Below are 22,404 nucleotides of genomic sequence, written 5' to 3'. Positions count from 1 at the left end.
TATGTCCCAAATAAATATTTGCTTCTGTGCTGACTAAGCTGGGGAGAATACAGTCATCTTCACTGCAATTGCTCAGGAAAGTGTAGTGATGCTGTTTATGAGATGACAGTCAGTGGGGAAGATGTAAATCTTTCCCGAGAAGCATCTGAAGTAGACTATTCTCACCTAATTTCCATGTGACAATCAATACATTTTTAACTTGCTTTAGCAGTGAAATAAAAATTTGTGTCGAGCAAAAAGAACTTAATTAAAGAAAAATTTTCATTGCTGGAGTGGTGCTTTAAATCTAAGTCCCCAGCCTATGTTCTTAACTCACCCGTCATCCTTTTTCAGCGTCATTTTCTGCCTGAAACTTCTGATTGGCCGGACATCAGAAGTGAAGTCACAAGCTCAATGCAACTGTATGAGAGCCAGAATGAGGCTCTCATAGAGTTGCATTGAGTTGTGACCTCCAGCGAGCTCCATGAGACACTGGAGCTGTCAGCAGGTTCGACTGAAGTGACGGTAATAGATGAAGCCGCCAGAGGGTAACTTTAAGAATGGGGTCAGGGGACCTACATTGAAAGCACCACTCCAGAGGTGAAATAAAAAAAAACTATGGTGTGGTGCTTTGCAATGCAGTAATAGGACTATGTAACATATTTGTGGCAGTTTGGGGGCTTTAAAGGACCTTACATGTTTCTTGTAAATGATCATGCCTTCACAGGTAATATAACACATTACTTATATGAATAATAATGGTATTTAATATGTTTTTTATATATTCATTTCATTTGTATAAAAACATGAATAAAAGAGATTAACAATTGAATACATACATGTAATATAGAATAGTGGTTTGTTGTCTGACAGAAGCAGGTCAATAATATTCTTACCTGTTGGAATTATCTGTACAATATATTTTTTCAGTTCAGTCAGGATAGTTAGAAAACCATGGGTGCCTAAAATAATTTAGCATATTATTATATGGTAGAGGTTTTTTACATAATGGTAAACCTTGGTGAAAACTGAAGGAAAAATAACAGCTGAAAAGGGACAAAGAGTGACAACTGTGTAAGGCCCCCTTCACACGTCAGTGATTCTGGTATGTATGTCGCCATTTTTATACGTACCGGAATCACTGATATACGCAAACCCATTAAAATCAATGTGTCTGCGCACACATCAGTGATTTCTCAGGGACTGTGTGTTCGTGTGGCGTACATGTGTGTCCGTGTGTTCCACAAGCACACATGTCCATTTTTCTCCAACACCACTGATGTCACACGGACCACACAGTGATGTGATCTGTGTGATAGGTACTGGAGAAAACACGTCTGTGAAATAAAATGTTTTTCTATACTCACTTGTCTCCAGCGATGCTGTGCTATTGTCAACTGCTTCAGGGCCCGCTCATTATGCTCATTGCATATTCACTGCACTCACCGCAGACCTGGAAGTAACAGCGAAGAAGACAGCAGCGACGGAGACAGCAGGGACAGCAGCGGCATGGACAGGTGAATATAAAGTTCATGTTCTTCGTGTGCTTTCACGGATAGCACACGGAGAACACACTTGTGCCAAAATAACAGCACACGGAGGGCCATACCCACCTTTAAGACGTCCGTGAAAAACGTGTATATTTTTCACTGATGTTGGAAAGAGACCTAAGAGAAGGAATCATATTGTGTAAAGCTACATTCATACATTTAGTATTTGTAAGCCAAAACCAAGAGTGGGTGAAAAATACAAAAGTGAGCCTTCTGTTTCTATTATCCTTTTCCTCTGATTGTTCCACTCCCGGTTTTGGCTACAAATACTGAGCTAAAATACTGACAAAACACTCAAAGTGTGCTTAAGAGAAGGATATATCTGAGACATCACGCCACATTCATGGCCTACATGCCTCACCCTAGTTGGTTGCCACCAAATGTACCACACAGCTGATTAATAACCTAAAATAAAGAAAAACTGCCACGAGCAATGAATAGAGTAGTAATAATAAGCATTTTTTATTCTTTAACTTTCTGAAGGCTAAAAAACTCAGGAGAAAAAAAAACACGTGATGATTTTTTGCAGTACTTCAAGGGTTAAAATAAAGAAAAATTGATACAAAAGCTAGTTTAATACCAATGTCATTAAAAAAAAACCTTTCTAGATCCTATCAATTATAATCAGACTCTGCAGCGCTCTGGTCATGTCATCTGATAATTATACTGTTTCTATGAAATTATACAGTTTCATTAATTATCATGTAAAGGTAATATGCAGTTCTTGGAACTGAAGTCTAATGATTATCATTTTAGGGATAGGGCCATTGATCTGGTGGGTAACCTGCATAGTAACAACTCACTGTAAATAAAATGAATACAAAAGGGAAAATTAATTTCCTAAGCACATTAATTTCTTTCCTGGACATGGCAGCAACACTGATCAAGAGAAGAGTTGTCTATTTTTATTGTACATGTTACTTTGTGTCTTTTATTGATTGAGTCAGTCTCTGCTTGTTACATTTTGTGCATCATGCACCAAGGACGCGGCATGTGTTGTCAGATGAGATTACATGACCATGAAATGCAACGCTTCCTGCTAGTTCCATTCCTTTATCATTGTAGAAAATCAAGAAAACACACAAATAAAATAGTTTTTACATTACTTGCCTGCTTTGAACATAGTCTTATAGGATCCATTGTGCCTTGGATTGGATTATATCCTTATGATTAAAGCTACTAAATCCCCTTTTTCGCGTAGCAGATGGGAAGGAAGACATTGTTAGCATTGTTAGCATTATGTGAGCAGTATGTTAGTTGCCGAGGCATGGAAAAATAACAGTGAGCTCCATTACTGGGGTAATAGGTAGAGATGAGCGAACCCAAACTGTAAAGTTCGGGGATCGTACCGAACATGAACATTTATAAAAACTTAGTGTCTGAGTTTGGAGTTCGGTTGCTGTCTGTATGCTAACCACTCAACCAAGCATGCTCGGTGCTCAACCTAGTGGAAGGCACTTACATTCTCTGAATGACTGTGACCAGGGATGGGGGGGTAAAAACAACAGTTTTTGATGCTGTGTCTAAAAAAAAAACAAAAAACCTTACCATCCCTCCCCTGAAATGCTCTATGGCTGTATGTGGGCAGAGAGGCAAACTGCCAAACCATAGATTTGGGTTCCAGGATCAAGTTCTGTTCAAGTCCGGGTCCCGAATAAACTTTATCTAAAGACCAGGTGAACCCAGCAAACCCAAACTTCAATGGGTCTACTCATCTCTAGTAATATAACTAGAGATGAGCAAACCATCATTCTCGAGGCTCGGGGTTCGGGGTCAGAAAATTATCTGAAAATCCCCATGGTGAGTATCATGCTGTGCTTATGCCTGAATGATGAGCACCTTTGTTCGCGCTGCAGGAAGTGTGTTACCGGCTTACATTTGACTTACATTCTGCATTCTAAGATGTTTTCGTCACGGAAAAAATTCCAAAAAAAACTCCGCCCATACACGAGCACAGCGCGATACTCACCATTAGAGATGAGCGAACCAGTCGCGGTTCGGCTCGAGGTCGGTTCGCCGAACGGAGGTCCCGTTCGAGTTCGGTTCGTCGAACCGAACTCGAACTGCATAGGAAACAATGGCAGGCAATCACAAACACATAAAAACTCCTAGAAACACCCTCAAAGGTGTCCAAAAGGTGAAAAACAACTCACAACACAACACAAACACATGGGAAAGTGACAAGGACATATACTCATGCGAAAACAAAAGAGCTGGACAAAGAAAAAGAGGAGGAGACACAGATATAGGCATGGCACGCCCTTCTAAAATCATGTAAAACACCGCAAGGTGACTCCAAGCGGAATCTCCCTTTTTTCTAAAAATTGGGCCACACACACACCCACCCCTTCAGTGGCAGCACTTGTGCCCCAGTTGTACACTTCACAGCTAGATTTGCATCAAGCACATTCAAAAATACGCCATTCTTAACCGTCCCCAGGATGACACCGGGGTAGGTAGCAAAGTCTTTGCTGATCCCAGCTCTGCTCATCTTGGATCATTTTTAAAAACACTGTAAGTAAGGGTTACTCCAAGCGGAGTCTCCCTTTTTTCCAAAAATTGGGCCCCACACACACCCACCCATTCAGTGGCAGCACTTGTGCCCTAGTTGTACACTTCACAGCTAGATTTGCATCAAGCACATTCAAAAATACGCTATTCTTAACCGTCCCCAGGATGACACCGGGGTAGGTAGCAAAGTCTTTCCTGATCCCAGCTCTGTTCATCTTGGCTCCTTTTTAAAAACACTGTAAGCAAGGGTTACTCCAAGCGGAGTCTCCCTTTTTTCGAAAAATTGGGCCACACACACACCCACCCCTTCAGTGTTTTCAGTTGTGCCCCAGTTGTACACTTCACTGCTAGATTTGCATCAAGCACATTCAAAAATACGCCATTCTTAACCGTCCCCAGGATGACACCGGGGTAGGTAGCAAAGTCTTTTCTGAACCATGACTTGTTCATCTTGGCTCCTTTTAAAAAACACAGCAAGCAACGGTTACTCCAAGCGGAGTCTCCCTTTTTTTCCAAAAATTGTGCCCCACACACACCCACCCCTTCAGTGGCAGCACTTGTGCCCTAGTTGTACACTTCACAGCTAGATTTGCATCAAGCACATTCAAAAATACGCCATTCTTAACCGTCCCCAGGATGACACCGGTGTAGGTAGCAAAGTCTTTGCTGATCCCAGCTCTGTTCATCTTGGATCATTTTTAAAAACACTGTAAGTAAGAGTTACTGCAAGCAGAGTCTCCCTTTTTTCCAAAAATTGGGCCACACAGACACTAACCCCTTCAGTGGCAGCACTTCTGCCCTAGTTGTACACTTCACAGCTAGATTTGCATCAAGCACATTCAAAAATACGCCATTCTTAACCGTCCCCAGGATGACACCGGTGTAGGTAGCAAAGTCTTTGCTGATCCCAGCTCTGTTCATCTTGGATCATTTTTAAAAACACTGTAAGTAAGAGTTACTGCAAGCAGAGTCTCCCTTTTTTCCAAAAATTGGGCCACACAGACACTAACCCCTTCAGTGGCAGCACTTGCGCCCTAGTTGCAAGCAGGATGTTTTGATTTGCATCAAGCACATTCCAAATCCACAAGCATTTACTCTCCCCAGGATGACACAGGGGTAGTAAATTCCTTGTGGATCCATGACTTGTTCATTTTGATGAACGTTAGTCTGTCCACATTGTCACTGGACAGACGCGTGCGCTTATCTGTCAGCATACACCCAGCAGCACTGAAGACACATTCAGAGACAATGCTGGCAGCTGGACACGACAAAATCTCCAAGGCGTAACTGGAGAGCTCTGGCCATTTTTCAAGATTTGAATCCAAAAATGAGCAAGGCTCCATTTGCAAAGTCATGGCATCGATGTTCATTTGGAGATACTCCTGTATCATCCTCTCTAGCCATTGACTATGTGTCAGACTTGTCTATGGTGGCCTTGCAAAGGAGGGTCTAAAAAAATTATGAAAAGATTCAATAAAATTGCTGTTACCAGCACCAGATACGGTGCTACTGGTACGGGTAGACTGTTGGAGATGACGAGACCGTCCCATGTTTGTCAAGTTACAACTGGGAGATTCACTCCCTGCACCTGCACGGTTGTTTGGTGGAAAAGCCGAGCTAAGATCGAGTAACAGCTTCTGCTGATACTCCTGCATACGTGCGTCCCTATCTATGGCTGGAATTATGTCACAAAATTTGGACTTGTACCGGGGATCTAATAGTGTGGCAAGCCAGTAGTCATCATCACTATTAATTTTGACAATACAAGGGTCATGTTGGAGTTAGTGCAAGAAGAAGGCACTCATGTGTCTTGCGCAGCCATGCGGACGCTGTGTTTGTGGCATAGAGGTGCTAACCGTTCTTTCTTCCTCTGACATCTCACACACTTCACAGCTAGATTTGCATCAAGCACATTCAAAAATACGCCATTCTTAACCGTCCCCAGGATGACACCGGTGTAGGTAGCAAAGTCTTTGCTGATCCCAGCTCTGTTCATCTTGGATCATTTTTAAAAACACTGTAAGTAAGGGTTACTCCAAGCGGAGTCTCCCTTTTTTCCAAAAATTGGGCCACACAGACACTAACCCCTTCAGTGGCAGCACTTGTGCCCTAGTTGCAAGCAGGATGTTTTGATTTGCATCAAGCACATTCCAAATCCACAAGCATTTACTCTCCCCAGGATGACACAGGGGTAGTAAATTCCTTGTGGATCCATGACTTGTTCATTTTGATGAACGTTAGTCTGTCCACATTGTCACTGGACAGACGCGTGCGCTTATCTGTCAGCATACACCCAGCATCACTGAAGACACGTTCAGAGACAACGCTGGCAGCTGGACACGACAAAATCTCCAAGGCGTAACTGGAGAGCTCTGGCCATTTTTCAAGATTTGAATCCAAAAATGAGCAAGGCTCCATTTGCAAAGTCATGGCATCGATGTTCATTTGGAGATACTCCTGTATCATCCTCTCTAGCCGTTGACTATGTGTCAGACTTGTTGTCTCTGGTGGCCTTGCAAAGGAGGGTCTAAAAAAATTATGAAAAGATTCAATAAAATTGCTGTTACCAGCACCAGATACGGTGCTACTGGTACGGGTAGACTGTTGGAGATGACGAGACCGTCCCATGTTTGTCAAGTTACAACTGGGAGATTCACTCCCTGCACCTGCACGGTTGTTTGGTGGAAAAGCCGAGCTAAGATCGAGTAACAGCTTCTGCTGATACTCCTGCATACGTGCGTCCCTTTCTATGGCTGGAATTATGTCACAAAATATGGACTTGTACCGGGGATCTAATAGTGTGGCAAGCCAGTAGTCATCATCACTATTAATTTTGACAATACAAGGGTCATGTTGGAGTTAGTGCAAGAAGAAGGCACTCATGTGTCTTGTGCAGCCATGCGGATGCTGTGTTTGTGGCATAGAGGTGCTAACCGTTCTTTCTTCCTCTGACATCTCCCCCCAACCTCTTTCAACTGAAATTTGACCAAGGTCTCCCTCATCCGCTGAGTCTTCCATGTCCATGGACAGTTCGTCCTCCATTTCTTCATGTTCTCCTGCACCTTCCTCAACATTTCGCCTGCTACCATGCGCCCTTTTTGATCCCTGTCCCCCATGGTCCCATGCCTGCCGCGTTGGTGATGATGAACGTCTGGACCTTGGTGATGTTGTTGTCCCTTGCGCATATGATTCCTCCTGTAGTTCCTCCCCTTCCTGTTGTCCCACACCCTGACTCCGAATAGTGTTTAGCGTGTGCTCCAGCATGTAAATGACTGGAATTGTCATGCTGATAATGGCATTGTCAACGCTAAACATATTCGTCGCCATGTCGAAACTGTGCAGAAGGGTGCATAGGTCCTTGATCTGAGACCACTCCATCAGGGTGATCTTCCCCACCTCTGCATCTCGTTGGCCCAGGCTATACGTCATGACGTATTGCACCAGGGCTCGGCGGTGTTGCCACAGTCGCTGTAACATGTGGAGAGTCGAATTACAGCGTGTCGCCACATCGCATTTCAGGCGATGAACCGGCAGGCCGAAAGACTTCTGGAGCGATCCAAGTCGCTCAGCTGCGGCGGTTGAACGGCGGAAGTGAGCAGACAGTTTTCGTGCCCTGGTCAGAAGGCCATCTAGGCCGGGATAGTGTGTTAAAAATTGCTGGACAACAAGGTTCAACACGTGAGCCATACAAGGCACGTGTGTCACCTTGCCTAGGTGAAGGGCCGCACCCAGGTTTGCTGCATTGTCGCACACGGCCTTACCAGGCTGCAGGTTGAGTGGAGACAACCATTTATTAAACTCGGACCGCAGAGCTGACCACAACTCCTCAGCTGTGTGACTCTTATTCCCAAGACATGTCAAGCTAAAGACCGCCTGATGCCTTTGCGCTCTGCTGCCAGCATAGTAATGAGGGGTGCGTGATTCCTTCTGCGCAGTGAGAATGCTGGTGGCCTGACCAGGCAGGCTTGGGGCGGCGGTGGAGGACACAGATGAGGTGGAGGAGGCAGAAGCAGTGGCGGAACTTGGACAGACAGAGGATTGACACACAAGTCGTGGGGACGGCAAGACTTGTGTAGCAGACCCTTCACCATCTATCACCATAGTTACCCAGTGCCCAGTCAGCGACATGTAACGTCCCTGTCCATGCTTACTGGTCCAAGTATCGGTGGTGAAATGCACCCGTTCACACACAGAGTTTCTCAAGGAAGCGGTGATGTTGTGTGCGACATGCTGGTGTAGCGCGGGCACACCTTTCTTAGAGAAGTAGTGGCGACTGGGCATCTGGTACTGGGGCACAGCGACAGACATAAGGTCTCTAAAATTCTGTGTGTCCACCAGGCGGAAAGGTAGCATTTCGGTAGCCAAGAGCTTACAGAGGGATAAAGTCAACCTCTTAGCTTTGTCATGGGTCGCAGGAAATGGCCTTTTATTTGTCCACATCTGAAGGACAGAGATCTGGCTGCTGTGTGTAGACGGTGTTGAGTTGGGTGTCTCTGGAAAAATGCAGGTTTGTGAGGAAAGTGCAGGCGTAGACATGATGTTGCCTTCATCCAACGTTGGTGCTATCGATGTCTGAGAGAGCTGTACACACGCACTTGTTTCCCCTTCCAAACCAACTGACGACCTACCAAGCAAACTGCCTGTTACGGTTACAGTGGTGGAAGTTGTGCGTGGAAAACCAGGTGTGACAGCTGTCCCCACAGTCCTAGAAGATGAAGAGCACGCGGATGCACTAAAAGGGGCAGGCCGTGGATGGTTCGCTCCGCTAGGCCGCATTGCAGCACGGTGAGCTTCCCACTGGGACCTATGATATTTATTCATGTGACGATTCATGGAAGAAGTTGTCAAACTGCTGAGGTTTTGACCTCTACTAACAGAATCACGACAAATTTTACACATCACATAATTTGGGCGATCTTTTTCTATGTCAAAAAAGGACCAGGCTAGGCAAGGCTTAGAGGGCATGCGACCTACTGAGCCCCCCCGACTAGTGCTCAGAGGCAGAGTGGTGGCTGATGATGCAGCTGTAGACATGCTACCAGTGCTCCGACTCTGTCCAGGTTAGGCGCAAGGTAACTTCGTCGTCGGTTGCATCCTCCTCCACCGCCTCTGTTGACCTCCTCGAGTGCCTGACTGTGGGTTGACAGTAGGTGGGATCTATAACTTCATCATCAATTGTTGTGTTTGCACTCCCCTCACCCTCAGACCGAGCCTCTTCTTGCCCTGACCGAATATTTAAGTTGTCATCCCAATCTGGTATCTGCGTCTCATCGTCATCAGTATGTTCCTCATTGTCTATAACTACAGGTGTTACAGTTTGTGACAAAGGGTCAACATTATGCTCAGAAACTTGGTCCTCATGGCCTGAATCAGAGTCACAAAGGTTCTGGGCATCACTGCAGACCATTTCCTGGTCTGTACTCACTGTAGCTTGGGAGCAGACCTCTGATTCCCAGGCTATAGTGTGACTGAACAGCTCTGCAGACTCAGCCATCTCAGTTCGACCATACTGTGCAGGGCTGATGGAGACTTCAGAGCTGGGAGAAAGCAAGTTTGATTGGGATGACAACTCAGAGGACTGGTGTTTTTTGGATGCGGTACTTGAGGTGGCTGAGAGGGCACTTGTTGGAGCACTTGAGATCCATTCAAGCATTTTCCTTTTTTGGCCATCATCTACCTTTGTTCCTGTTGTTTGTGTCCGTAAAAAAGGGAGCACATCGGATTGTCCATGGTAAGTAGTAGACATCTTACTTTTACTGGTAGATGGTCTATCTTCAGCAGATGTTAATGGAGCTTTGCCACCTTCCCCACGGACAAACCCTTTTTTTCCTTTTCCACCACGCCTCTTCCCCTTTCCACCAGCATCTGTCATTTTCCCACTCATGTTGATTGCGACAAGATTTTGCACTGAAAATGTGGTAGTAAAAATTGAGAGGTGGTGTAGATTGCAGCGGTGGTCTAGCTTTATTAACAGCAGAATAATAAAGAATAAATATCCCTGACAATGCAACTACGGCCCTTAAACTGGCAGCATAAATTGCTAGTATAATGGATTAGTAACTATGAGTTGGAGTGTGCAATGCAGGCAGACGTGCTGCAAATATCTTTGCACTAGTGGGACTATACAGAAGTCCAATAGCCACGTTTAGGATGCCACTAAGTTCACTCAGTGTTTGCTAGTGTACTGGCTTAGTTATAATGAGTTTGAGTGTGCAATGCAGGCAGACGTGCTGCAAATATCTTTGCACTAGTGGGACTATACAGAAGTCCAATAGCCACGTTTAGGATGCCACTAAGTTCACTCAGTGTTTGCTAGTATAATGGCTTAGTTATAATGAGTTTGAGTGTGCAATGCAGGCAGACGTGCTTCAAATATCTTTACACTAGTGGGACTATACAGAAGTCCAATAGCCACGTTTAGGCTGCCACTAGGTTCACTCAGTGTTTGCTAGTATAATGGCTTAGTTACAATGAGTTTCAGTGTGCAATGCAGGCAGACGTGCTGCAAATATCTTTGCACTAGTGGGACTATACAGAAGTCCAATAGCCACGTTTAGGATGCCACTAGGTTCATTCAGTGTTTGCTAGTATAATGGCTTAGTTACAATGAGTTTCAGTGTGCAATGCAGGCAGACGTGCTGCAAATATCTTTGCACTAGTGGGACTATACAGAAGTCCAATAGCCACGTTTAGGATGCCACTAAGTTCACTCAGTGTTTGCTAGTATAATGGCTTAGTTATAATGAGTTTGAATGTGCAATGCAGGCAGACGTGCTGCAAATATCTTTGCACTAGTGGGACTATACAGAGGTCCAATAGCCACGTTTAGGATGCCACTAGGTTTACTCAGTGTTTGCTAGTATAATGGCTTAGTTATGAGTTTGAGTGTGCAATGCAGGCAGACGTGCTGCAAATATCTTTGCACTACTGGGACAATACAAAAGTCCAACAGCCACGTTTAGGATGCCACTAAGTTCACTCAGTGTTTGCTACTATAATGGCTTAGTAACAATGAGTTTGAGTGTGCAATGCAGGCAGACGTGCTGCAAATATCTTTGCACTAGTGGGACTATACAGAAGTCCAATAGCCACGTTTAGGATGCCACTAAGTTCACTCAGTGTTTGCTAGTATAATGGCTTAGTTATGAGTTTGAGTGTGCAATGCAGGCAGACGTGCTGCAAATATCTTTGCACTAGTGGGACTATACAGAAGTCCAATAGCCACGTTTAGGATGCCACTAAGTTCACTCAGTGTTTGCTAGTATAATGGCTTAGTTATAATGAGTTTGAGTGTGCAATGCAGGCAGACGTGCTGCAAATATCTTTGCACTAGTGGGACTATACAAAAGTCCAATAGCCACGTTTAGGATGCCACTAGGTTCACTCAGTGTTTGCTAGTATAATGGCTTAGTTACAATGAGTTTCAGTGTGCAATGCAGGCAGACGTGCTGCAAATATCTTTGCACTAGTGGGACTATACAGAAGTCCAATAGCCACGTTTAGGATGCCATTAGGTTCACTCAGTGTTTGCTAGTATAATGGCTTAGTAACAATGAGTTGGAGTGTGCAATGCAGGCAGACGTGCTGCAAATATCTTTGCACTAGTGGGACTATACAGAAGTCCAATAGCCAAGTTTAGGATGCCACTAGGTTCACTCAGTGTTTGCTAGTATAATGGCTTAGTTACAATGAGTTGGAGTGTGCAATGCAGGCAGATGTGCTGCAAATATCTTTGCACTAGTGGGACTATACAGAAGTCCAATAGCCACGTTTAGGATGCCACTAAGTTCACTCAGTGTTTGCTAGTATAATGGCTTAGTTATAATGAGTTTGAATGTGCAATGCAGGCAGACGTGCTACAAATATCTTTGCACTAGTGGGACTATACAGAAGTCCAATAGCCACGTTTAGGATGCCACTAAGTTCACTCAGTGTTTGCTAGTATAATGGCTTAGTTATAATGAGTTTGAGTGTGCAATGCAGGCAGACGTGCTGCAAATATCTTTGCACTAGTGGGACTATACAGAAGTCCAATAGCCACGTTTAGGATGCCACTAGGTTTACTCAGTGTTTGCTAGTATAATGGCTTAGTTATGAGTTTGAGTGTGCAATGCAGGCAGACGTGCTGCAAATATCTTTGCACTACTGGGACAATACAAAAGTCCAACAGCCACGTTTAGGATGCCACTAAGTTCACTCAGTGTTTGCTACTATAATGGCTTAGTAACAATGAGTTTGAGTGTGCAATGCAGTCAGACGTGCTGCAAATATCTTTGCACTAGTGGGACTATACAGAAGTCCAATAGCCACGTTTAGGATGCCACTAAGCTCACTCAGTGTTTGCTAGTATAATGGCTTAGTTATGAGTTTGAGTGTGCAATGCAGGCAGACGTGCTGCAAATATCTTTGCACTAGTGGGACTATACAAAAGTCCAATAGCCACGTTTAGGATGCCACTAGGTTCACTCAGTGTTTGCTAGTATAATGGCTTAGTTATAATGAGTTTGAGTGTGCAATGCAGGCAGACGTGCTGCAAATATCTTTGCACTAGTGGGACTATACAAAAGTCCAATAGCCACGTTTAGGATGCCACTAGGTTCACTCAGTGTTTGCTAGTATAATGGCTTAGTTACAATGAGTTTCAGTGTGCAATGCAGGCAGACGTGCTGTAAATATCTTTGCACTAGTGGGACTATACAGAAGTCCAATAGCCACGTTTAGGATGCCACTATGTTCATTCAGTGTTTGCTAGTATAATGGCTTAGTTACAATCAGTTTCAGTGTGCAATGCAGGCAGACGTGCTGCAAATATCTTTGCACTAGTGGGACTATACAGAAGTCCAATAGCCACGTTTAGGATGCCATTAGGTTCACTCAGTGTTTGCTAGTATAATGGCTTAGTAACAATGAGTTGGAGTGTGCAAAGGGCAGGAGGGTACAGTGGCAGGGTTGTGGGTCTCTGGGTAGAGGAAAGGAAGCCTGCCTTTCTATCCCTCCTAATGGGGAAATGCAGCGAGGAAATCCCTGACCTTAGCTACACAGACGCTGTCATCTTGTGTAGCTGTTAAACTCTGTTTTAAACTCTGTCACCTATGGCTCTGACCCTGCCGGTATGAGCCCTTAAAAGGACTGATAGAAAGTGCTATCCCTAAGCTGTCCAGCGCTGTGTATGGAGCGTATACATCAGTATCGGCGATAGGAGCTGCGCCAGTGATGTCTGACACCAAGGACGCAGAAGGCAGATAATGGCGTGCTGTAGGAAAATGTCCGGTTTTATAATGAAGGGACATGTGACATGGACATCTCATCACACATGCCGGTGCTTCTCTGACTAAAAGTCCACTTAGCTGTTTGTGTGTCTGGGATTGGCTGACATGCTGGCCCGCCCCACTACATGCGCGCGCTTAGGGAAGGAAGACAAGAAAAAAAAAAAAAAATGGCGATCGCCATTATACATACAGCAGTGATCTGATTGCGCTGTTCCCGCACACTATACACTGAAATGTCATAATAGTGTGAGTCACAGAGTGACTTACACTATTACAGCGGAAAGCCAGCTAGGAATTAGCTGGGTTTTTTTGCTGCTAGAACCGTTCTCGAACGTAACTTGAACTATCGAGCTTTTAGCAAAAAGCTCGAGTTCTAGTTCGATCTAGAACAGCCCCCAAAATCACTCGAACCGCGAACTGGAGAACCACGAACCGCGCTCAACTCTACTCACCATGGGGATTTTCATATTATTTTCCAAGCCCGAAACCCAAGCCTCGAGAATGAAGGTTCGCTGATCTCTAAATATGACCTGCACACCAAAATTCGAACGTTCCTTTAACTCCTTCACCCCCAGGCTATTTTCCATTCCTCGTTTTTGTTTTTCATCACCTTCTTCCAAGAGCCATAACTTTTTTATTTTTCCATCAATATAGCCATATGAAGGCTTATTGTTTGCAGAGTTGTACTTTTGAATGACACCATTCATTCTGCCCCATATTGTACTGGAAAATGAGAACAAAATTCCATCTGCGGTGAGATTGCAAAAAATGTACAATTGCATAATTTTGGGGTTTTTTTGTATTTTCCATGTGCACTATATGGTAAAACTGACCTGATAATATGATTCCTCAGGTTAGTACATGTTTGTACATACCAAACATGTACAGTTTTACTTTTATCTAAATGGTGAAAAAAAAATCTGAAATTTGTGAAAAAAAAGAATTGCGCTTTTCTGAGACCAATAATGTCCTCATTTTTCAAAATTGGGGATTGTGTGATGGCTTATTTTTTGCATCTTGAGCTGACATTTTTAATTATACAATTTTTGGGTCGAAGCGGTTTTGATCACCTGTTATTGCATTTTAATGCAGTTTTGCGGCGACCAAAAAAAAAACGTAATTCAGCCATTTTGATTTTTTTCTTGCTACAACGATTACCGATAAGATTATTTGATTTTATATTTTGATGGATTGGGCTTTTCTAAACTTGGCGATACCAAATATGTGTTGGGGTTTCTTTTTATTGTTTTATTTTCAATGGGGCAAAAGGAGGGTGATTTGAACTTTTAGTTTTGTTTGTATTTTTCATATTTTTAAAAACTTTTTAAGAACATTTTTTATTGGTTTTATTTGTCCCTTATGAGAGTTTAAACATGCACTATCCGATCGTTTCTGCTTTTTAGAGCAATGCTTCAGCATCTCTCTGAACAGCAGAAATGATTTCCTTTGAGTCCCGGCACTTTGCCGTCATTCACAGGAACTTCGTCATGACATCAACAGAGGTCATCAACTGACCTCCGTCTGTCATGACAATCCATCAGTGCTGCCAATGGCAGAGGGGAGTGGCATGATCAACGCCGCCACATTAGTTTGTGCTGTCAAAATTTGACAGCGCAATCTAGCCATTTAACAGGCGCGGGTGGATGTCCAATCCACTTGCACCTGTTAGCTGCACGTCTGCTGATCAGATAAGCCAACACTGTGGTGAAGCGGCAAGCCCTCATTAAAGGGATATACATGATCAAGGATGTATAGGTACGACCTTGGTTGTGAAGGGGTTAATTGGTCATTTCATTCCATTTCTTCATCATGAATGGTGGTGTGGATTCTTCAGATACTTTTTATTTTGCTTGTAAGAGACTTTATTTTAGCAAATATTTAGCAAATATAGTACAATATTTTTCCCACTATAAACCACTACACTAGTGTACTACTACCACTACTTCACTACAATCGTTTACACAGGATAAAACATAATGTGTATTATATGGGGTCATTGAAGTCAAGCCCTATTGTTAATCACATCATCATAAAGTCACATAGTAAGGCCTCCATATTTCTGATGGTATGATGTTTATATTTTTAGGTTACGTATATGATAACATACACAACTTAAACATTTAAATGCATTTAATAGAAATGATTAAGAATAAATATTTACATTTGTAGTGTTATACTTTTTTCCTCTTCAAGTAAATATGGCAATGGACTTTGCTTATAAGACGCAATTTAGTGAAGAGCTTTATTACCAGTCGTCTACCACTAAATAAAGACTGATGTACTTAGTTACATCCATGACATATGGGTGTGTGTATAACTATTTAAAGTCACAGCAATAGAGATTAACGGATCAATTTGTGGAGGATTGAGTTTGAGTTAAATTTCCTGAAATTCATAATTCCACCTAAATTCAAACCCCATGAATTAAAATTTCGAAAGATCAGCTCATCTCTATACAGCATCTCTTAGATTAAATCAGCGCATGCGCAGATTTTTAGTTTTTACATCTGCGCAAGCATCCCTGCCGCTCATAATCTTCACCTCATTGTCTTCAATAAATGGACGCCGGAGATTGCGCTTCACGCATGCATTGACTACGGCACCATTTTAATGAAGGCAGAATCACCGTGTCAATGCGCCACTGTTGTAGTTCACTGCGCAGCGTGAGATTCAAATAAAGAAGAGATGGCACATCATAGAAGAAGCTGGAGGAGGACTTTGCAGCGAGGACCCAACAAACAAAGGCTCACCCCGGTTGCACCTGTCAATCAAAATGCAGTGCATTTCTGCAACTTTGATTAAAGATATTTCTGCAACCAAGCATCCAATCTTTCTACAACAGGTATGCCTGGATTCAGGTACTTAGTGCCAGTATGGTACTGCCTTTAGATCATATTACAAAATCCTGGTTGATGGTCCTCTAAATATCGGTACCCCGTCAGCCATCCTCCAGCCCTGAGGTACAAACCCTGTTACAAGAGAGTCGTCTAAGAAGATAAGATTCATTGGTCTGTCTACCTCAATTCCCTCAGTATCCCTGGATGAATGCCATCCTGCCCTGGGGATTTGTCAATGTTTAATTTACTCAGACGCAGGTGTACTTCTTCTTGTGCTATTTTCATTATATTAGGTGATGAACTTTGATTTTTGTTTTGTTGAATGATCCTTGGAACAGTCAGTTTCTTGGTAAACATGCAAGTTTTCTAGTGTAAAACACTTTGAAAAGTTGCAAAATTTTTGTGTAATGTGAGGTTAAGCCTCTTAATCAATTTGGTTCATTTTAATCCTGTACACGTCTTTATTAAGACTGGTCTTTACAAGGGCAGTCTTAATGAATGCGCTGTTAGGTCCCTTTTGTTTTTCTCTTCTTTTGATGACCTATTTGTTATAATATTTGAGTAGTATGATTCTCCTACAGTTATCTTGGTATCATACGCACATTTTGGGCGTAAATATCATGTTTTGATCTAAATGGTCTAGAAGCTCCTTTAAATTATTGAATTGTATTTTGAAAAACATGACTTGTCAATATTGTTGTTGTTAATTCGTTTGCTACCCACGTCATGTCTGAGTTTGTACATGTACAATGAAGGGTATGTTGCAGCTACGTAAAGAATAGTTTCATTATTCTTTGACTAATATTTATATTTAGACTTAAACCTTGTTTTTCAGTGCTAATTCCTTCAGCGATGCTTTTCTCTTTTAGGTTATGGTGCATAAATTTATATCACATACATACATTGATGTTTAGTTTTGTAAACTAAAAATGCAAGACTTAAATAATAATCCTATTTCTATTTTTATCAGGGTACTCTGAAGCCATACTGTGTTCTTTGGGATGACTCAAAATCGTAAGTGGCAATTTCCCTTTTTTATTTATTGGCTGCTTCTTTTTTCTCTATAATTTTATCGTTGCTTGCATTATGTTTAGATGTGATTTCAAGCTGAAATATTTTATGATTATTGTTATTATTATCATCATTTATGTTTATTATTCTTGTTCATTCACCACTGGATTAGCCCAGGTTTTGATGAGAAATAATCATAATAAAATCACATTAGCATATAATGGAACAAGAGAATAGAACAATTTGGTGTTATTACTTTATTGTAGTGAAAAAAGTCAATTTAACTCATTGCATGAAAAACATAGTAAACATATATAAAAAGTAAATTAATATTATGAATGCTGTTATTATTATAATTTACGGTTATTAGTTCTCTAATCTATGTGCAGGAACATAAAAAGAAATCTTACATTTAAAGTACCGCTCCAGGTTTTTTTTCTATTTTACCGCTGGATAGGTAGCAGGAAAATATGTTATTTATTTCATTATTTCAACAGCGTTTTACAGACATCATCATTCCTGCCCCCACTGCGGTTCAAAATCTATATTCCCTATCAGTATGTCTTTGGCAGGTGGGAGGAAACCGTAGTTCCCGCAGCACCATCTTCTTCTCCTAACTTCTTACTGGCAAGAAGTCAGAAGTTACGTCTTGATGTAACTCTATCAGAGCCAGGAAGAGGCTCTCATAGACTTGTGATGAGTTCTGCTCTACGGCTCACTCCATGGAACACTGTAGCAGGTATCAGGTCATAAACTGCCAGAGGCTGACCAGAGCAATGCTAAAAAGAGATGAAGGCGCCAGAGGGTGAATATAAGACCAATGACAGGGGACTTAAATATAAATCACCACTCCAGTGGTAAAATAAAAAAATAAATAGAAAAAAATCCTGGAGCTGTGCTTTAATTATTTTTTAAATGAGACATTGCAGGTCATTAAATTGCTATTCCCATCTCTTTCACTCATGGATGAGACAGAGGTGGGATTTGCAATAACTTTGGAAAAATCTGAGTGGTTTGTACTTTTTTGTTTCTGTAATAACATACTTGGAAAGAGTTACAAAATCAAAGAAAGAAATTGCAAAGACCTAAACACTTAGATGGTACAGTAGAAAAGAACAAGGATTGCACTTTTGTTGATCAAGTAATTTTTTTATACATGGGACCCTAGGTCAGGTTTCAAGAGCTATCACAAACTGATTAGGAAAATTGGGTGTTTTAAAAAAGGTAATAAGAGGTAGGGACCATTCATAATAAATACTTAAACATCCTTTAATTAACCTTGCTTTGATTCCTCAGTCTGGATCATGAGATGTTCTTTTGCCCATCCTTTGATGTTTGCAGACACGGCTTAAAAGTAAAAGTTGACACTCATTGTTAAAGTTTTAACTACTCAAGTTATTATCAATGCTATGAACTATGGTTTAGCACATCCAGAAGTAAAACATACAGTGACAGGCAAAAGGGTAACAATATTTTGAACTTTTGACTTTCAGACTCCATATCTCTCCATACACTACAGCCTTGTGCAAGAGACTACTTTCATTTTATAGACTATCATCTTGGTTATATTATTTGACTTTCAACTATTTAGCGAATGATTAGTTATGCAGATTCTTGTCATGTCACTGTATTGTTACTGTTTTGCTCCTTACAGTATATATTTGTTTTTTTAATTATTTTGTTAGCATTTTGTTTATCCATATTTGGCATTAAACACTGCCTGAATCCTTCTGGTCATGCTCGCTATCAGATTTTAGCACCTCTCACCTGAAATATGATCCTAGATCTCTTTTATATATTCTTAATGTTGATGCATACTGGTTAACTCACTTGGGTATGTATACAGATTTTTCATCAACTCATCCCCATAAGTGTTTGATTTAGTTGAGGTATGGGACTGTGGAGGCCAGTCCAGCACCTCTACTTTATTGTCATAAAACCACTTCTTTGCCAATCTCAATGTATGCTTCATGTCCTTCTCGTGCTGGAACACTATGTCATCTTTTTCAAACCCATAGTACTCAAGACTTCGAAATAACACCTCTTGTAGGATACTCATGTATAGATCAGCATTGCGATCACGATCGATCCTTATTAAGTATCCAATGCCTTTAGCTGTGAAACAACCCCGACAGTTCCTTCAATTTTCAATCTGTTAGCCCCTTTTCCTCTTTTCTTTCAGACCTATTTTCACCCATCAGAGCCGTCCATTGACTTTCATCTGATCGCTCCAAATCACCCATTTCCCGTCATCTACTATCCCCTTCTCGTACATATTTGCAAACTCAAGCCGATGCTTCTCATGATGATATTAAAGTCGAGGTTTCTTCAACTTTTTTCGAGCCACCATTTAAGACTTGCGTCACACGATGCTTGCATCTGTGATCTGTGATCTCATTATTCTGAAGCATACAAGCCACTTCTACTGCGGGGTTTGTCGCATCAGAATGAAAAGACTTTGTGATGAGCCAACTTGTTGACTCCAATGTTTTGCCTGGATACAGTTGGGCTGCTGAGTGGATGGATGGACTTCATTTTGTATTCTTTCAACTATCATGAAACTCATATTATGCAGTTTGACAATTTGGCCGAGAGACCACTATTAATAAACTGGATGAAGCTGTTTCTCTTTTCTTGGAAAATCTTCATGATGGCTGCTCTTGAATTCTAACTAGTCACCTTTCGCTTGGAAGTAAACCTAATAAAACAATGCACTATTATGGAATGTGAGAACCAATTGTAATTTGTAATATTAAAAAAAAAAGTTTTTTTCAAACACCAGGAGCAAAACAGTAACAATGCAGTGACATGACAAGAATCTGCATAACTAATCATATGCTAAATAGTTGGAAGTCAAATTTATGTATGAGATAGCCAAAATTACTGTCTATAAATTGAAGGTAGACTCGTGCTAAAAATTGTATTGGATGGTGATATACTGTATGGAGCCTGAAAGTCAAAAGTTAAAAATATTATTACCCTTTTGCTTGTCACTGTAAATGTCTAACCACTCAGGTTAATTCCAAGCAATTATTCTCCAGAACTGAGGAAATTAACCACATTGTTACCAATCATACACAGAAATATTAACAGTTTCTTTAAAGGCATTCGAAGTATGTGCTACTTATTTCTAAACTGCTTGTGACATAGAAATAAAAAATGCTCACCCAAAGGACCAAGCATCAACATGAAGAATTCACTGATCATATTAGAAAAGTATATGGGATCCAATATTTTTGTTTGACAACATAATTGAGCTTCCAATTGTTGTTTCAGGGTATGTATCTCCTCTTCAGGCTTTGAGAGGTGCATATTTTTCTTTACAACCCTAAAATGCAGGAATTGGGATTTTTTTTTAATAAATCCCTATGGGGTCTTTTTACTAAAGATGATTAAAGTACATTGATTGCGAAGGAGGGAGAAGAAAATGTTTAGGCTCTGTTAATACTTCTTCCAAAACATGTGGTGAACAAATAGCCCTTTATGTAAGCAATTGTTGATATACAGTAATATATATGGCAACTTACAGTCTATTGAACTCCTTATACACTACATAAACGAGACTCATATACATTGTGAGATTGTATGGCATAATGGGTGAAAATATTGTACAAAAGTAGACTAATAAAGAACCATGAGCAATGATAACCAGCCAACAGATATTTCTCTGGACTGCACCATTAACCTACAAGCAAACTTATCAATGCTGCTGATGCTTGTTTATTTTAATGGGGTCAGACACCTGAAAAAAGCCTATCTCACATGGAAACACAGGATTGGGTAGATTGAAATACAACATGCACAATGAGTCTTTTTTTTAAAGGGAAGCTGTCAGGTGCAATATGCACCCAGACCCACGAGCAGTTCTGGGTGCATAACTCTAATCCCTGCATAACAGTTCTTCTATCTAGTAGCATAGATAAAGAGATCTTTAGAAAAGTATTTATAAAGATCCTGTACAATATGCTAATGAGGCCAGCGACTAGTCCCCTGGGCGTTAGTTCCCTTGTCTAGTCGGCCCTCTGTGTATGTAAGCACACCCCTGTAAGTGTGCTAACATGCTAATTGATGTGCAGCATCAGAGGATGGTTGCGCTCAATGATGCTGGTTGCGCACTCGATGCTGGATTTCTGCTAAGTGTGCATGATTCCCGGACTTCCGGTCATGCGCATTGGGAAGCTGGATGTATGCATCTCGGTTTCAAACTGGTGTAATATGCATCACCGGAAGTGCCGATAATTTCTGATCATGCGTACGTGACTTCCGGTATCGACCGGTAAGTAAATGTTTACCGCCGATGCCATTATAATGGCGCTGTCACATATTGACAGCACCATTTAATGGCTTAAACGACACGAACAGATAACGATTCTGCTCATGCCTAGCAGGCACACATCTCAGCTGTGAAAATCAGCTGAGATGTGCGCCGATCGCTGCATGCTGCCGGCAGCAGACCGTGGGCAGTAACACTATGACCGCTAGAACGTAATATTTTTGCCCGCGGTCATTAAGGGGTTAATACTTTTCCAAGCTTTTATGGAGGTTTTAGAAGGTTCTAGGATACATACGAAGGATAAATTAGAGTGGTTATGAGGATAGAATAATCCTGTTCTCTTGTTATCCAACAATCTGCCTTAGATTTGGGGGATTTTTTTTCTTTTTTTTTTATGATTACAGCATTATTTAATGCAGTTAACAGAAGCAGTGCTAGTATCAATTTCCCAGAATCATAGTAATAAAAAAAAATCAAATGTAGTGTTTTTTGTTCAAAGCTGAAGTATAAGAAGTGATTGTTATAGTGCAATAACTACATAAATCTGTAAGTAGCTAAACATTTTAATAGCATTACTTGTAATGAGACATTGCAGTCTGATTACTCTTTCTTACTCAATTGAAATAATGAAAAGGACATTTACTTTTAGGCTGTGTTTGTTTACATTGCACATTTTCTTCATCAATCCTCATGTCTAGGTGAAAGTGATGCTGTGCAGTTTTTGAACCATTTCAATTCTGCTTATTGGAAATGTAAATTATTCTTGAGTTCTCAGGGGATAACTAATCTATACAGCAAAGTATTCAGCTCCAGCAATCAGCACTTTCTGGTGTGGAAAGGCAGCTTGTCCAGAAAGCTGCTGTATACCTTAATATGCCAGTATTTTCTATTTCTCTTTTACTGTAATGTGATGACATTTATTCAAAACAAATTAGTAACTAAGAAGGTTATATTAATGATGATTTTTTTACTGC

The 22,404-nt window shown here is 41.4% G+C and overlaps 1 protein-coding gene across 7 annotated transcripts in view; it reads left to right on the top strand.

The window, feature by feature from the left end:
* The window catches only part of ADGRB3 (adhesion G protein-coupled receptor B3), a 1,441,017-nt gene that overhangs the window by 946,409 nt on the left and 472,204 nt on the right, over positions 1-22,404 (top strand). For all 7 annotated transcript variants that reach the window (XM_075340252.1, XM_075340251.1, XM_075340250.1 and 4 more), the window contains one exon: positions 17,117-17,160. In XM_075340252.1, the coding sequence (XP_075196367.1) occupies positions 17,117-17,160 (44 nt within the window). The remainder of the gene's footprint in view (positions 1-17,116; positions 17,161-22,404) is intronic.

The sequence above is a fragment of the Anomaloglossus baeobatrachus genome, chromosome 3 (assembly GCF_048569485.1).
Source record: "Anomaloglossus baeobatrachus isolate aAnoBae1 chromosome 3, aAnoBae1.hap1, whole genome shotgun sequence".
In the NCBI taxonomy this organism is placed as follows: Eukaryota; Metazoa; Chordata; class Amphibia; order Anura; family Aromobatidae; genus Anomaloglossus; species Anomaloglossus baeobatrachus.
The sequence above is the reverse complement of the archived record's forward strand: the minus strand, read 5'-3'. Positions and strand labels throughout refer to the sequence as shown.